This window comes from Cynoglossus semilaevis, chromosome 2 (assembly GCF_000523025.1).
Source record: "Cynoglossus semilaevis isolate Cse_v1.0 chromosome 2, Cse_v1.0, whole genome shotgun sequence".
Classification (NCBI taxonomy): domain Eukaryota; kingdom Metazoa; phylum Chordata; class Actinopteri; order Pleuronectiformes; family Cynoglossidae; genus Cynoglossus; species Cynoglossus semilaevis.
Window position 1 is genome coordinate 11,890,006 of NC_024308.1, and position 12,784 is coordinate 11,902,789.

Sequence of the window (12,784 nt, forward strand, 5' to 3'; positions counted from 1 at the left end):
CAAACACCTACACCCGCTCCTGCACCATCAACTACTTTAGTCACATCAACAGTTCCAACCACAACTATAATAACTATTCCAATATCATCAATAACGACGACCCCGGTGTCATCAACAAGTCAGTCTTCATCCCCAGCCCCTGCCACAACTACATCAACTACTCTAGTGTTATCAACAATTGAGTCTTCAACAACTCCATTTACAATGACTACAACATCCTCTCAAACCACACCCACAACCCAGCCTCTAACAACTACAACCGCTCCGGCACCATCAACTACTTTAGTCACATCAACAGTTCCAACCACAACTATAATAACTATTCCAATATCATCAATAACGACGACCCCGGTGTCATCAACAAGTCAGTCTTCATCACCACCCCCTGCCACAACTACATCAACTACTCTAGTGTTATCAACAATTGAGTCTTCAACAACTCCATTTACAATGACTACAACATCCTCTCAAACCACACCCACAATCCAACCTCTAACAACTACAACGGCTCCCACCCCACCAACTACTTTAGTCTCACCAACAGTCCCAGCCACAACTACATCAACTACTCCAGTCTTATCAACAATTGAGTCTTCAACAGCACCATTTACAATGACTGCAACTTCAGCCACAACATCCTCTCAAACCACACCCACAATCCAGCCTCTAACAACTACAACGGCTCCCACACCATCAACTACTTTAGTCTCATCAACAGTCCCAGCCACAACTATAATAACTACTCCAGTATCACCAACAAGTCAGTCTTCATTAACAGCTCCTGCCACAACTACATCAACTACTCCAGTTTCATCAACAATTGAGTCTTCAACGACTCCATTTACAATGACTGCAACTTCAGCAACAACATCCTCTCAAACCACACCCACAATCCAGCCTCTAACAACTACAACGGCTCCCACAACAACAACTGCTTTAGTCTCATCAACAGCTCCAACCACAACTACATCAACTACTCCAGTCTCATCAACAAGTCAGTCTTCATCAACAGCTCCAGCCACAACTATATCAACTACATCATCAACAACTTTATCAACTAATCGAGTCACATCATCAACTCATCTTTCAACTCCAACTCCAACAATCATTGTATCCAGAACTACAGCATCACATCTTGAAACAACTCCAGCAACAACTACCACATCAGCAAGTACAGCTCAGGTCACAACAATACCTCAGCCTTTAACCACAACAATAGCTACAACTCAAGCTGGAACAACTCGTCTTTCAACATCTTCAACATCTCCTCAAATAAGTACTACTTATGCGATGTCATCACCGGTTCCAACTACAACTCCTGCAACATCTTTACGTAGCTCAACAGCTACTACAATAAATCAAGGTATGACACCAGTATTTAGCAATATATAAACACAGTGATATACTAACATAGAGTAAACTGTGAACCTCTACAGGACCCTTTATTGTGGCCAGACTTCAGATGCGAATTAGTTCCAATAATGAACTCACCAATGAATCCCTTGAGGAGTTTGTGACTCAGGTACAGTATGTAAAACAATTGTGAAATACTTTTTAAGTTAAACTTCTTCATCCCATTAAATCCAGTATTTATTTATTTTTCTTTCAGTTTTTTCGACAAGTCCTCGAGGGCACAGCTCACACAGTCAGCATGAAAAATGTCCAAAGAGTATAATATTACTTTGAAGTGGACAGAAACTGTCAACATGCTCTATAAAAAGCCTGCACCGGTAAATCTTCAGTTGGACCATCCTTCAGTGTGGTCATACTTACATCGAATATTTCTTTGTACTCCGGGTGTAAAAAAAAAATCATTGTTATACCAACTTTGATATTTTGCTTGAAAAAGAGTCCCCAAAAATATTGGTACTGTACAGTTTATTGCACATCTAATTACTTTAAACAGTGGAAGTGCACCCTAGTATCAAGTGTGATGTTATCTGTACATGAACAAGTGAAAGCAAACCTAAGAAATGAGAGCTGTCAACCGCATCACTTGCTCTGCCTTTGTATTTTGATTAAAAGCTGGCACAGTGACGTGGCTGCAGTTACCAGAACATTCCATTCCATTCACGATTTTCCCTCCTCTTTCCTTACACGCCAACAAGTAAATGTCATGCAAAACATTTAGCAGCAATAAACTTGATAACTTCCTGATTCCAGGTATGTGAGTAGCCATATAGGAGGGAAATGGAATGTCATTGTCAACAGAGGGTAAATTTATGTGACACTGATAATCAGTGATTCATTTTTACATATGACTTGACTTTCCAGTTTATCACTGGTAGACTGTATTAGGCAACACGTGGAGTTTATGTGATCTGTGAGTAGACAAACTGGCCTGAACTACTAGCACTTGTTTTTATGTGAACAGGATACGTGTAGCTTTGGTTTTACTTGAATCAATATGAATAATTGTAAATATATTTATTGTTTCGTGTGTTGCTGTATCCTAACCCAGAATTTGTCTGCCGGGTTTCAACACATGGCTGCAGGCCCACACAGGTCCCATCCAAAGTTGACCACATTGGCATTATTATCACTGATCCCAACCTCACTTTCAGAAAAGGTGGTTTCAGGGACAACAGTGTGATAAAATCTGATTTGTCATTTTGGTAGTTCAGTTAAACATTTATCAGAAAAGAAGACAAAAAATACTGGAGCTAGTGCTTTCCATACAGCCTACAAAAGTCGGGCCATTCACTTAGCTAAATATATAAACACAATGTTGGAACCTTTTGTTGTAGTTCGATGTGTTCAAAGTAAACTTCTTCTATGACACAGTGCACAAAGTGACGAGACATGACCTGTATTGGTTGCTGCTTTTATACCCAATCTTAGCATTTAATTGTTTCATGAGTACCTAGAATCATGGATCCGACACATCACTAGTGATTAATGAATGAATTACTTAACACTCTTTTCATGCACTGACATTTCTGTACATTGATTATAAAGCACATTTGTTATTTTTTGTTGTCACAACAAAAGATTCTTGAATCTTTAATGTAAGGATGAATTGTTGGGTAAAAAAACCAATGCTGCTTTACATTGTTTTAAATAAATAAATCTGATCTTGTTTTACGTGAACATGTTGTTTTCAACTGTACGTAAAATACATTTTATGTAATCTTTAAGTCTTTGTAATTAAATAAAACACCCTTGAGTGATGTAAGATATGCTGAAGGTGTTTAAAAGAACGTTTTGTGGTTATGAGAGTGATCTCAGATTAAAGAGCTGTGGTGTGTTCACAGTCACAGACAATTGTTGCCATGGAGCACAAAGAATAAATGTGTGTATGGAAACAGAACGCTCAAACAACTCAGAGATCTGTTTCAGCTTTGGGAGGGAGAACGAATTTCAAGATCTACAGTTTCTGGTTTGGTGAATTAAAAAAAAACCAAAACACTACCTTCATCTCTGTAAAAAAGAAAATTACACCAATAAAACTTATAATTGTAACTTGAATAAATAATAATCAACTGCAGAAACATTTATTAATACCTTCGATACAGTCTTCCATTTAAAACCGGACATTCAAGGGGAACTGTGTTATTGATGTGCCCCCCTGCCCCTAGTTAAAATGAGTGGGACACCCCTTGTTCTATTACATTCATTTAACAAATGTTATATTTAACAAAATACACAGCAGTTACTGTCTTCACCAACAAGCTACTTTAATGACACAATAAATACTTTCCTTGGTAACTAACTAAAATGTAACTAGTATTCACTGGAATTTGTGTCTGTATACTGTATCATGCATACACCAGAACACACAAAAGGTGAAAAGAATTAATGGCATATTTATTCAATAATTTATTTAAACATAAAATAATAAAATGCATTGGTACAATAGATTGTTTTTTCTTTTATATGACAATATTATTGCACATTGTCATTATTGTTGTTATGAAAAATGAATACTTTTTATTCCATACAATTAGAGCAGAAATGTGGGACCTATAGTATTTTGTTTCATCATTTTAAATAAGCATTTTCATGTCTTTTTTTTTTAAAGTCTAGCTATAAAAATCTCAAAAGTTCAATTTTATAACCTACCATTTAAAAGAAAAACAAAACAAAAGAAAAAGGCTGAGGTTTTTGGAACCACTATTTCATCTAGTAACCATTGTTTCCCCAGTTGAAACTGTGCTGAGTGTTTCGAACTGTTCTGCAGAGTCAGCGCAACTTGACGGTTCTCAACCAAGATGCTGCGCCTTATCTTCTTATCTTTTTATCTTCACTCCTGTAACTGCCTGTGCTCACCTCAGAGCAAATCTTCCTGACCAGAGAAGACAAAATTACAGAGATTCTAAATTAGGCAGTAACTCCATCATTTCTAACAAACATTTCCTGGAAATGATAAACGACGAAAGAATCCAAACGGTCAAATCAAATAATTAAAAACTACTGTAAATAAAATCCAGAGATAAAATGTTATAACTAGGGACTAATAAATATAAAGAGAAATAGCTAACGATTTAGTTTTTAAAAAAAAACCAGATACAGTATAATAAACTATTTTTCTATCTTCTTCTTGACATATATTAAGTACCTGATACACAGATACCTTGTCTGACCTGTTTCTCTCAGGTGACACGTTGGCAGATTTTTCAGAATCCGTCTGTTAAGACAAAAGCATCATTGTTGCAGTCATTGAAAACAGAAGAAGTTAAATATTTTGATGCTATCTTTTTTGTTTGTTTGTTTTTTTTTGAGTCTAACAAGGAAATAAAAACACAAGTTGAATCTGTCATGTAAAACAGGCCGGCACTTACACGACTACAGTTTCTAGATTGAATCTCTCAGACATCGATGTGTTGCATTAAACGTTTGTAATACAGTGGAACCTCGAGATACGAACTGCCCGAAATACGACTTTTCCAAGTTACGAGTCAGCAACTTTTGCAAGATTTTCCTCATGAAACGAGGAAACATCGAGTTACCAGTGCTCAACCCAGCTCCATTTTTACACTTGACACACTGTGGCGCTGTCTCCCTCACTGTCCCTCACTGGGTTATTTTACCCATTTTTATAATACAATAATATAAAATGTTTTCTTAATTATTATTATTTTATATTATCAATATATTTGTTTATATTTATGTTTTTGATGTTTAGATGGTAGTTTAATTAATTAATTAATAGTATATTTCTGGGGGGCTAGAACAAATGAATTGGTTTTTAGTTATTTTTAACAGAGAAAGTTCAATCGACATACGAGTGCTGTTGTGGAATGGCTTAAACTGGTATCTCGAGGTTTCACTGTATTTAATAGAACCATTGCCACTGTAGCTCAGTGAAGCAACAGGAAGGACACAAATCTGTGTTGTTCACCTGTTGGACATCCAGGTAGGCGAGGACATACAGAGGGCCGTGTCCAGAAATCCTCAGGACCTGCTCTCCTGTCCAACCTTCTGCAGGTGTTTCTGGAACAAATAGAACCTTGGAGCCTGGAAGACTCTAAACAAAAAAAAAACCCCAAACATGTCAATTCAAGGGGTGGCCAACTTTTCGTTCGTTTGAGTAGATTAATGGGAGGTTTAACATTGTGGTAGTAGTATCTAAAGCAGTGTTTTTCAACCTTGGTGTCGTCCAGAATTCTAATAGGGTTCACCTGAAATGTATAATAATTAAAAAAAACAAAACAAAAAAAACAAAACACTGATCTGATCTAAAAAGACACATTCAAGGCCTGAACTCACTCCTTGTGAACTCACTACACATACCTGAAGATAAACAAAGGAGACTCTTTGTCCTGACTGTTTCCCTCTGAAGGTCATAACCAGTCGACTCTCCATCTGTTTGGTGGACCAAGCGCAGTCTACGGTGATTCGAGCGGTCATTCCTGAAGCTCCTGGAACGACTTGTTCTTCGACCTGTGGAACGACGTATCTGTGGGGACAGATATTTTATAGACATCCCTCCCCAGGAAATAAAGGATTATTAGTGTTTCTGTCCACAAGGTTAAGAATCTAAATATTGTATTATTTTGGATCCCATCAACATGTGGCACCACTTTCAAACTCCACCTGTCAGTCATTATTACAAAGAGTCTCACTGCTAAGCTGAAGCGCTCTCCTCCACTGAATCCTCACCAATACCTTTATCATTACATGGTCTGCACCGCTCTACTTTGCTTTTCTGCCACTCCTGACCACCTGATACCATGACACATGAAACTCTTTTCCATATTCTCTCGTGAGTTGACCTTTTGACCAAAAATTGCAACTACTGAAACTCAGTTTTATACTAATCCACAGCAAGAAATTAAGAAATAAAATTTAAAATGTATAACAAAATTTTGACTTTGATATTTTCATGTCATCATGTTTTATTAGTAAATGTTTTAATTTTTTTTAGGCCAGTTCGGTTCTGTGTTTCTTGACAAGAAGGAAGACTTTCAACAATCTTCTGAAAGGACATGTCGTTACTACTGGGAACGGTTGACATGTCACTCCAGTCAGACCAGTAGGTGTTCTTGTAAATGCTCTGGGAAAAACCCTTTAAAAGGAAGTGTTCCTGTAAAGACGTGACAGGAGACACACTGTAGTGGTTGGTTCTCACCTCTCCAACTGTGTCAGGCCGTGTTCTTCGTGCAGACAGATAACATCTTTGACCACTAGGCCTGTCCTACGTGGCGTCGTCCTCTTCCATTTGACACAACCTGCTTTGTTGCTCTGTGGCTGCTACACACACGCACACAAACAAACAGCATACAGTCAGCACTGCACTGGTGTACTTTGCAGCCGTCATTCTAGTTTCACTTTCATTTTTCTCTAAAACATTGCAGTTGTACATGGTCCGAATGCTCAACATTTAAAAAAAAAAAAAAAAAAAAAAAAAAAACTGTTTCAGAGTAATAGAGTAATTTCTTTGACTTTCACCCCAGTTACTGTAGGTCGGCAGTGTTGTTGCAACAATGTGTTAATTTTTTATGCAAATAGTTGACAACAAAAAATCTTTAAGCCATCAGTACAAGGTAAGGTAACCACATGACCACGTGAAGGGCAGCTCAACTTTACCTCCAGTATTTTACTCTTTGACACCATGAGGGGAGGAAAAACCTGCAGAACAGGAAAAAATGCACAAATATGTGAAGGCATCAAATTCAAAGTCGGATTAAAATAATTTGATCAATTTATTCCAAAAAAAATATTTCATTTTTATTAAATTATTTTTTATTAATGTCTAATTCTCTAACCTCCATTTCTATCTCAGTTTCTTCTCCTAAGGCAGACACTGGCGAGCCGTGCACAGTCACGTGACTAGCAGGCAGCTCTGATTTGGGCTCGACCCGGGACCTGGATCGGATCTGGACTTCATCGTCAGACTCGGACAACTCCTCAGAATCAGGATCCAGGGGGTGCTCCCGGTTTCTCTGAGGTCAGGAGGAGGAGGTCATGCGACTTATGACACAGATTTCAGTTACAGTAATATTCAAAGCAGTAATCACACGGATACACACGTTTGAACTTCTCTGTTCCCAGTGCATTCTGGTCCTTCTGGTCTGTGGACTCTGAAAACAGATCATCAGATGAAGGCAGAACACTCAGTTCGACTGAGCCTTTGTTTTATGTAAATATCACAAAGGGCACACTTGCTGGGAAAACATTAAAGAAAGCCAACGTTTAGAGACAGCATTCCTGAAAACAGTGACGTGATTTTCTGTGTTCTTCCATAACACTGGGATTTCTCTCCTACTGAGAGTTGCAGAATCATTTTGCACTAACAAATAAAAACCATGTTTATTTAAATCTTTGGTTTTTAAGACCACAGTTCACCAGAGGCCTGTACTGCGAAGGAGGATTAACATAACCAGGCTTTGTATTCACAGTCTGGCTTAACAAAACCTAAAGCCAACAATCAGAATTAAGAGGTACCATGACGGCGTTTATCAACTTGCTTTGTCGAGTCACGGTTTTGCACTCTTCAGTGTTCACATAAAACAAGACGTTTGGCGTAATTCAACTTCCACACACAAAAAGAGCGATCCTGGGCAACGTATTTCAAAGTTATGAGGAATGTAAAAAAAAAAAAAAAACCAAACATTTCCAAAGGCCAACACGTCCCCCCCCAAAAAAGAAAAAGGGTGATTTTGATAACAGATCGCAAGTGTGTGTCAGGATGAACCAAGTGAATCGACTGTTTCTGTACAATGACAATAAAGACTTTTTTGACAGTGAAAACAGTTCAAGCCTGTAAGACCTGCATTTGGGCTTACAATGCCCAATAACAGGTAAAACGTTGATTTAGTTTATTCAGTTTATTCATGGCCTCAACACAGTGAAATAATTGGTGGTGAAAAATTCTAATCTCAGGATTATAGTGTTTGTTTAACAGATAGCGTCAGTGCAGAGGGATTTTCCTCTGTGGGAGTAAGAAAATAAAGAAAAATAATATGATATGACTTAGAGAAGTTAAACCATGGACTTGGTTGTTTTTTTTTAACCATTTCCTCCAGCCTTTATATTTAAAGGGCCAGATTCAACTTAAAGGCCACATTGGTCCTTTGGACTGACCTGAGACCAGCCTGTGTTTCATCTTTTATTCTGCAACTTGGTAACAAAAATATGTTTGTTTTTTACATGGAAAGATGAGAAGCTGATGTTCTGGATTTAACTGGGACAATTTAACACTTACTCAGGTTTTTCGAGGCCAGGATATTAGCGGTGCCTAAAGGCCTAAATTAAAATAAATAAATAAATGCATATATAGAGAGGACTGTAATAGCCATTAACTAAGCCTCCGTAAAAGTTAAAATGAAAATCGCACTAAGATACTCTCCAATCATCGTGTGCGTTAAACACTGAAGACTCACCTGGTTGAAGCTGTGCTCCTCCTCCTCCTCCTCAGTGGTCGGCATTACCACACAGGGCTCGTCTGAAGAAAACAACTTCATCTCAATGTTTTCCCTGAAGGCCAGCAGCACCGTCTTCTTCTCACCCAGCTTCATGCTTCCACAAATCTGACCCAATTCTGATCTTTCTGTCGTTTCTGAATTGCTGCTCTGCTTTTTCTGAGCAGTCCTCACTGTCCCCCAAGGTTGTTGATGTCCTTCTTTCCTCTCAGTCTTCTCCTTCATTCATCAAACTGTTCCAGCCTTGCTTCCATTCCTCCTTTTTCTCCTTCTTCTTCTTCTTCTACTCCCCACAAGACAAACAAATCACTGGTGTTCTCCTCTGTCCTGCAGCAGACCTTCCAAACATCTGAGCTCTCATTACCTCAAGGTGAGCTCTATCAGAGTTCTAAGCTCTAATTGGCTGAAAATCATCCTTTCTTGCCTTTGATTGGTTCCGTCCACAGTTGTAAGGCTTGTTTGAATGCTGTGGTTGGCTGAAAATTGATTCAAAGATACAAAACAGTTAAACTTTAGAGTATAGATTCAGTCAGAGCTAATGATAAAATACAAACAAACAAACATCAAACGTCTTTAGTCGACTGTTCTATCTCGGTGCTGATAAATGAATCACTTTATTGATCACTTCAACATTACTGATTGCTTTATTTGACCCACAGGAAGTCTGACCCGATACTCAGGTTACCACTGAGGTGCTCTGAACATGGCACCGTCCTCACTCACTGCTCCCCGGGTGCTTAAAGCTGCCCCCTGTTCACTTTGGTGATGGGTTAAAAGCAGAGGTCACATTTGGTTTTGTGCAGTGGTGAGCTGTGTCACAATGACAAGGAGTTCACTTTCCTTCCTGTGACACTGAAACAGCTTTAAATATCCAGTCCATTTACAGTTATTTTCATTCTAGTTCTTACTGTGTTGGTAATGCAAAAATCTGTGAGAAACATTGGTCACATTTTATAAATAACCTTAATATAAACCCTCAGTCATAACTTTTTATTTGTATCAGTGAAAACATTTGGAAGTGGAAACATTTTCCAAGCTTTTTAAAAGAATACTTTAGACAGCTGCATATACAGTGAGACAGGATTACTGTAGGAATGGGAAAAAAAATGAAGGAAGTCTGACAATGATTTAAAGTTTGTGTTTTTAAGGACTGATGTTTAGGCTTGTGGATATAATCACTGAAGAATGAAACTTGAAAAACTGTTTTTGTTTGTACATCTGTAATTTTGGTCAATTTATAATTTTAATTGAAAAAACAAACACCTGGTTTCACCTATTGGAGCATAAACTTGCGATTTAAAATGTTTTTATATTCACTATTTTACATTGGTTCCGAAATGTTTTTTTTCCTTTTCAGGAAACAACACAGTGGCTGCTGGAAGTTTTAAATCAGGTGTGTTTTGTGTATTTTATTGATACTGTTTGACATTCCTGACGGACCATAAACAACACAGTCTGACGTGACGTCTCGATGTCACAAGGTGCAGTCACACTTCATTCCGTTGGTAACACAAATAGTGAGATTGTCAATACTGTATGACAGCAAACACCAGGACCTCACATTCTGTCTTTAGCTTACATACCTGATACACACTCTGGATCTCAGTCAGATATCGCAGGAGTATTTACTGGAAACAGTAATGTTGCACTGTTTTTTTTTTTGTTTTGTTTTTTGGAAGCCGGCCTGATTTCTGTCAATCATGTGTTCAACCATCCTGAAAATTAATCTAGGCTTTAAAACAAACTATTCACATTCACTAAGCTGTGATGAAGTGAAACAGAATGGCATGTTGATATTTATCTGTTCAGGATATGGACTGCAGACTGCCTAATACTGATATACTGATCAGTCTGAAGGAGAGTTCTTTATAAATATATGAATGTGCAGTGATTTAACTACTGTGTTTTGGTCTGACCAAAGTGGGGATGGGGATGTGTTGGCAGGGAGAAAGGTGTGTGAGAAAGTTGGACAAGTGGCCAAACAAATCTGAGAAATTAAATAATAATTAATAATTACTGCGTTTTTAAGCGTGTTTGTCATTCACCCAGTGTTTTACTACAAGAAAAACTCCAAACACTTAGATTTGTGCAGATCTTTGAAAATTAGTTTGTCTTTGTTCGTGTGCGTGTGTGTCAGGCCAGCAGGTGTTTTTGGGTACACGTCAACAGGTGAGGCAGAAAATATGACGCTGTGCCATCATCAGGTAGAAGCTCCAGGAATTGGGTGGGATTGGTCTCCGCGGCAACCACCACCAGTGTCTCTGTTGACGAATAAACACAGAACACTAAATATCCTTTGATAAATTAAATATTGTTCACATAAAATGCCTGGCTTTTTTCTACCTTTGAGAGCAGCCAATAAGATGCTGTTGTCTGCAGAGGCTCTGGTCCGATTACAAAGCTCTGGCAGCAGCTTCTGCCACCACAGTTCCTATGGACAGATCGTCATGGAAACTAGACTTTAACCTATGTCCATAAATGCAAATAATAATTTAGGTATGATTCTTGTAAATGTAAGTATATTACCAAGTGCTTGTCTTGTAGGTGATGATTAGCGTATGCTATAATGGCCTGAGGGCATCGGTCTAACAACGTTCCAATGCTGCTGTCATATCGCCCCCTTCTGGTCTCGCAAAGCAGGTGCAGACTGAAGCCCCACATGGTTTCGTCTGAGAGTCGCTCCAGCAGAGGCAGGACGAATCCAACAGACAGAGGACCACACAACAGAGACTGAAGGTGAGAAAGACACATATGTAAAATATTAATAATAATAAAAATTAACAAAAATCTTGCATTTAAAATAAATATTTTTTATCAATCTCTGTATTTTACAGGTTAAAGTTTTATTACATTTCAATAAAATATCTAGACTTTTTTTTTGGCTAAATTCACAAAACCCAACAAAGAAAAACTACTTTTTAGACATATTAAAGAAATTGCCAATAGATAATAGATAATATTTGGTTATATTATATATATATTTAATAGACAAAATATTTGGATTACCAATACATATTAAAAAATATACAATTTGACACTGTGACAGACAGCCATTCAAAGTAACCTTCTAAAAGACGTCACTGGTTAGAAAAAAACCCAGCATTTTACATCTGGCTTCCAGGCCACATTTGTCAAATTACCTGCAGTTTGTGTAACGCCTCCTGGTGTAGGCAGCTGGTAGTGTAAGGAGGACAGAGAATGATGAGCCATGGATACAAGGCACCGTAATGGGAGCATGAGTTGATCTGAAACAAGGACAAATGTTTTCAAAGTGAAATTTAACTTGAATTAAAATGCACTGAAAAAAATATCTGTGAATTATAAACACGGCATGAACGTACCAAATCATCTGCGCTTTTGAGTGACTTGTGTCTCAGGGGTGACTGAGGGAAAATGGAGCGTTTATCAGGATTAGTGCACAACAGTCGATCAATGTAGACAGAGGTGAGTCTGAACAGAAGCTCCTGGATGACGGCGTCCTGTGAAGAAGCCATGAGTGTTGCCTCCCAGAAATCCACCAGGAGGCAGTTCTCACAGCCCAGCTCCTGCACACAGACACACACACATTCCAAAAACATATTTTTTTCTGCTATCCTTTTTCAGATTATCTTGTATTCAACTGCTGATGAAGGCCAAGAAAGTCCAAATGAAAACACACCTTGAAGACACCGTCCGCCTGTTCCAGCTGAACCTTGTTGTTCTCGTGTAGAGCCACCATGCCGGCCACCAGGAGGCCTGGCTGGGACTTTGCCAGCTGCTGAGTCAGGGCTGTGGGGCGGACGTATGCCTGGGAGCCTCCACCTCCACCGTGAATCAGCAACCTGGGCTCCTCGATGAAACCATACACCAGAAGCATCTGAACCCAAATGTACCCAGAGAAAGAGTGAGGGTGAGAGAAGGGAGAGTGGGGGGGGGGGGGG

General features: G+C 38.6%; 3 protein-coding genes across 13 annotated transcripts in view; 1 reads left to right on the forward strand and 2 right to left on the reverse strand.

Annotated features, from left to right (window-relative positions):
• LOC103399629 (mucin-2-like) overlaps positions 1–3,186 on the forward strand; it is an 11,304-nt gene extending 8,118 nt beyond the window's left edge. Inside the window, exons 3-5 of the mRNA XM_008338289.3 lie at positions 561–1,363; positions 1,437–1,522; positions 1,610–3,186. Of these exons, the coding sequence (XP_008336511.3) occupies positions 561–1,363; positions 1,437–1,522; positions 1,610–1,675 (955 nt within the window). The 3' untranslated portion in view covers positions 1,676–3,186. The remainder of the gene's footprint in view (positions 1–560; positions 1,364–1,436; positions 1,523–1,609) is intronic.
• LOC103399664 (uncharacterized) lies at positions 2,380–9,694 on the reverse strand. 6 transcript variants are annotated; one of them, XM_017031273.2, is made up of 9 exons: positions 8,826–9,694; positions 7,473–7,523; positions 7,209–7,385; positions 7,030–7,071; positions 6,572–6,693; positions 5,734–5,899; positions 5,342–5,467; positions 4,584–4,627; positions 2,380–4,281 (listed from the first exon to the last, which is right to left on the reverse strand). In XM_017031273.2, exons 1-9 carry the CDS (start codon positions 9,087–9,089, stop codon positions 4,266–4,268), a joined length of 1,008 nt encoding a protein of 335 aa, XP_016886762.1. In that variant the 5' UTR covers positions 9,090–9,694; the 3' UTR covers positions 2,380–4,265. The 6 variants fall into 6 exon arrangements, with proteins under 6 accessions (XP_016886762.1, XP_016886760.1, XP_016886759.1 ...); XM_017031271.2 differs by having other exon boundaries at positions 2,380–4,285; XM_017031270.2 differs by having other exon boundaries at positions 4,574–4,627.
• A 148-nt stretch (positions 9,695–9,842) lies between these two features.
• hps3 (HPS3 biogenesis of lysosomal organelles complex 2 subunit 1) overlaps positions 9,843–12,784 on the reverse strand; it is a 10,988-nt gene continuing 8,046 nt past the window's right edge. For all 6 annotated transcript variants that reach the window (XM_008338305.3, XM_025065375.1, XM_025065378.1 and 3 more), the window contains 6 exons: positions 12,523–12,720; positions 12,206–12,409; positions 12,005–12,109; positions 11,391–11,594; positions 11,208–11,295; positions 9,843–11,125 (listed from right to left, as the gene is read on the reverse strand). In XM_008338305.3, the coding sequence (XP_008336527.1) occupies positions 10,998–11,125; positions 11,208–11,295; positions 11,391–11,594; positions 12,005–12,109; positions 12,206–12,409; positions 12,523–12,720 (927 nt within the window). In that variant the 3' untranslated portion in view covers positions 9,843–10,997. The remainder of the gene's footprint in view (positions 11,126–11,207; positions 11,296–11,390; positions 11,595–12,004; positions 12,110–12,205; positions 12,410–12,522; positions 12,721–12,784) is intronic.